The sequence below is a fragment of the Coregonus clupeaformis genome, chromosome 26 (assembly GCF_020615455.1).
Source record: "Coregonus clupeaformis isolate EN_2021a chromosome 26, ASM2061545v1, whole genome shotgun sequence".
NCBI lineage: Eukaryota > Metazoa > Chordata > Actinopteri > Salmoniformes > Salmonidae > Coregonus > Coregonus clupeaformis.
In genome coordinates, this window is record NC_059217.1 from 41,018,344 (window position 1) to 41,021,849 (window position 3,506).

At 39.6% G+C, this 3,506-nt stretch overlaps 1 protein-coding gene across 1 annotated transcript; it reads right to left on the reverse strand.

Annotated features, from left to right (window-relative positions):
* On the reverse strand, positions 1-1,743 carry LOC121539916 (MICOS complex subunit MIC13-like). The gene is made up of 4 exons (XM_041848562.2): positions 1,551-1,743; positions 965-1,121; positions 809-860; positions 1-713 (listed from the first exon to the last, which is right to left on the reverse strand). The coding sequence occupies exons 1-4, from the start codon at positions 1,577-1,579 to the stop codon at positions 616-618; spliced, it is 336 nt and encodes a 111-aa protein (XP_041704496.1). The 5' UTR covers positions 1,580-1,743; the 3' UTR covers positions 1-615.
* Between the last annotated feature and the right edge of the window lie 1,763 nt (positions 1,744-3,506).

The window sequence follows — 3,506 nt, forward strand, 5'->3', positions numbered from 1 at the left end:
TCATATCTGACATGGTTAGGTTTATTTTACACTTGTAAATTGTGAAATATATATACACACACAAAACAATAGACATTCTTTCTGTATAAAATATGTGTTGGATGGGATAGATATGGAATCAGGTCAAAGTCAGAACATCCTAAATATATCAGTCTTGAGATAAATATTTTTGTTTTTACAATTAACAATGTATACACACACAAGACATAACACTAAACGTCCATTGGTTGTTAATTGGATTTCTCTTGGGTGCAGGTCTTGCTGTGGTATCCAGATTCTGTCATTTTTTTACTCACAAAGTAGCATAAAGCAATGTAATCTGCTTGTGTTGACAAATTACTGTCAACCCAATAGAATGCAAATAATCTGGCATTATCAGTAACTACACGTTCCACAAATCAACACTGGCCTTAGCCTAATTCCACTGAATTTACTGTACCACTGCATTTTCTAGTTGATGTGCTATGCATTCAAAGCAAGCAAGTTACTTTTACAGGAGGGCTGTATGTATTTGCACCAGTCGTGTTACTCCTGAGGATTTGGTTGTGATTGCGAAGGGACCCATCCAAAACAGAAATTAGGTTCTTAAAATGTCTGCTAGTTGCATGTCACTTTTCATTTGGTGAGGTCTTTCAGGTACTGCAAGCCTTGGTTGGTGTAGTCACCTAATGCTGTAGGGCCCGATGAGAGAGCAGATATGGATGACTGCACCCCTGGAATGAAATAACAGAAGCTCTTGAAATTGCTCCATTTTAGACTTGTAAGTCTGGAAAAGTCCTTTATGAATCAGCTGTCAACCATTTCTTACCTGAGTTCCAAGCTTCGACAGGGGAGAATCCAATTTTAGGGAAAGCTGGAAGCTAGACGAAAACATACTTTTAACCCTCCCTCACCTCATACTCCATAGTGCATTATTCTGTCTGTCAGACACAGTTAAATCACAGTACAATAATGGCATATTTACCTCAAAGCCAAAGTACTTCACCCACTCATCCACTGCAGGGGGAATTGCAGCTTTAGCTTTTCCAAGGACCTCGGAGCCCTGCTCACTTTCCCCTAATAGTCCAGAATCATAGGCAACATACAAAGCACCTCCTGCAATGGTCACCTTAGAGGCCAACCTGCGAGAGAAAAAGATTGACACTAGGATGAGACAACTTTGTGGATGGCTTAGTGTCACGTATTTGATGATAGAGACAAACATGCGTTGTTACACATGGCATTCAAGTGCACAAACACATATTCACGTGTTAAAAGCACAGAAAGTAAATTCATAACATGAGAACCACCAGGTGGCATCAACGTTAGCTAGCCATCTGGTTAGCTGCTGTCAATTAGGTATATCTTAGCTAGCTAGCCGCAGTTAGTGTTGTTAGTTACATGTTACTAGCTAACTAGAAGATCGTGTGCTGTTTAGCTTACTGGCTGGATCATGACTAAATTACATAGTTAATAAGTTCAAAGCAAAATTAAAGCTAACTAGCTAAATGTCAACCTGCTTGCCAGATAACTCGCTAGCTAGCTATGCTAATGCTTTCTCGAAAACTTACTTTAGAACAGGCAATATCTTGGCAGCCATAGTGTCTCAGGTAAATCAATGTATTTCTTGAATTAACGTTGTGTATTTACTGGCTAGTTGCAACAGCACGCATGAAATGAATGAACTCGACAACGAAGAGTAACCGGCTACCGCGATAACTACATTGAAGGGCAACCCTGTGACACAGTTATTTTTTAAACGATTTTTTAAACGAGAGTAGCTGATTCGCAAAAATATAAGACATCAAAATAAATATATTTAGAGACTGTCATGTTTCAAGTTATTTATATTTTACTACAAATCTTTAATATTTCTGGATTTCGTCTGGGTACAAAAACGAATAATGATTGAATATGATCGTGCTATTTGATACTGCTGCAGCTGCTGTTAATGGGAGGAGGGGGATGAGGATATTAATGTATTTGTTTATTTGTACATTTCAGAACACAAGAAAACATGTGCATACATAAAAGTAATCAAGGCACAATAAAGTCAGAGACATATTGATGACGGTAATAATGAGGGGGATAATAATAGGCCTATCAATAATAATTATATCTGCTGTTATCATTTTATTGCACTGGTTGGTGCACCCTAATTGATTTTGCCTATCATTTAGCTGGCTGCATCCCCTCCCTATAATAGTGGATCATTTATGTTAAGTCGGTGGTCACCGTCTTTCAAAGTGTGTTGCATTACAGGGCTAAAAATTGTCCGACTTGCGCCTACATGTCTACTCCATGAACTTTACAACAACCATGTGATCAAAGGTCATGAAGTTTAGACTGCAGTCGACTTCAATTTTCTGCAGTTGCTCCTCACCAGCTCTAACTTGCAGCCATCGCCTGCATTGTGGGAGGCACTATTTGTCAACCAATCATTAGAGTGTTTTTGTTTGTCCCACACGAAGGAACCGACTTTGCCATAGGAGGGATGTGCAGGGATCATGGCCGAAGTGGATGCCAAGTCTGAATCGAGAACAGTGTCGAGTAAAGTTGAAGATGATGAATGGAAAACCGTAGTCTCACATAATGGAGCAAAAAGGAAATTGTCAAAAATTGGAATGAATGATGAGTGTAGGTCAGATAAGGATTTGTTTCTTGTTGGGATGCGTTTTTTGAATAAGGATGTGTATCTGGGAAACCCGTTTGAGGTATCGAAGAAGGTCAAATAAAATAAAATACAATTGTATTGGTCACATACGCGTGTTTAGCAGTTGTTATTGCGGGTGTAGCGAAATGCTTGTGCTTCTAGCTCCGACAGTGCAGTAATATCTAACAAGTAATATCTAACAATTTCACAACATATACCCAATACACACAAATCTAAGTAAGGAAAGAATTAAGAATGTATACATATATGGACGAGCGATGTCAGAGTGGCATGGACTAAGATACAGTAGAATAGTATAGAATACCGTATATACAGTTGAAGTCGGAAGTTTACATACACTTAGGTTGGAGTCATTAAAACTTGTTTTTCAACCACTCCACAAATTTCTTGTTAAAAAATTATAGTTTTAGCAAGTCGGTTAGGACATCTACTTTGTGCATGACACAAGTCATTTTTCCAACAATTGTTTACAGATTATTTCACTTATAATTCACTGTATCACAATTCCAGTGGGTCAGAAGTTTACGTACTGTGATGTCACGAGAGGCTGTGTCCTGGAGGGACGTTACATCCCCCTGAGATGGCTGCAAACCCAGACAGCTATGGCTCCATCTGCTGGTATGGTCGGGAACTCCAACCCTCTATGGCCAATCTTCCCACGCAGCTGGAACCAATCAGGAGCTGATGAGCTGAAGGTTTGTTGAAGGGAAGAGACACGGTCTCCAAGCTGGGCTCTCTGGAGGACAAGAGTGCTGCACGTCCACTTCCATGAGGAATATAAGGATTTGGAGATACTTACCTTTGGGAAATACTCACCTTTGGATATATGCACCTGTGGAAATACGTGTGGGAC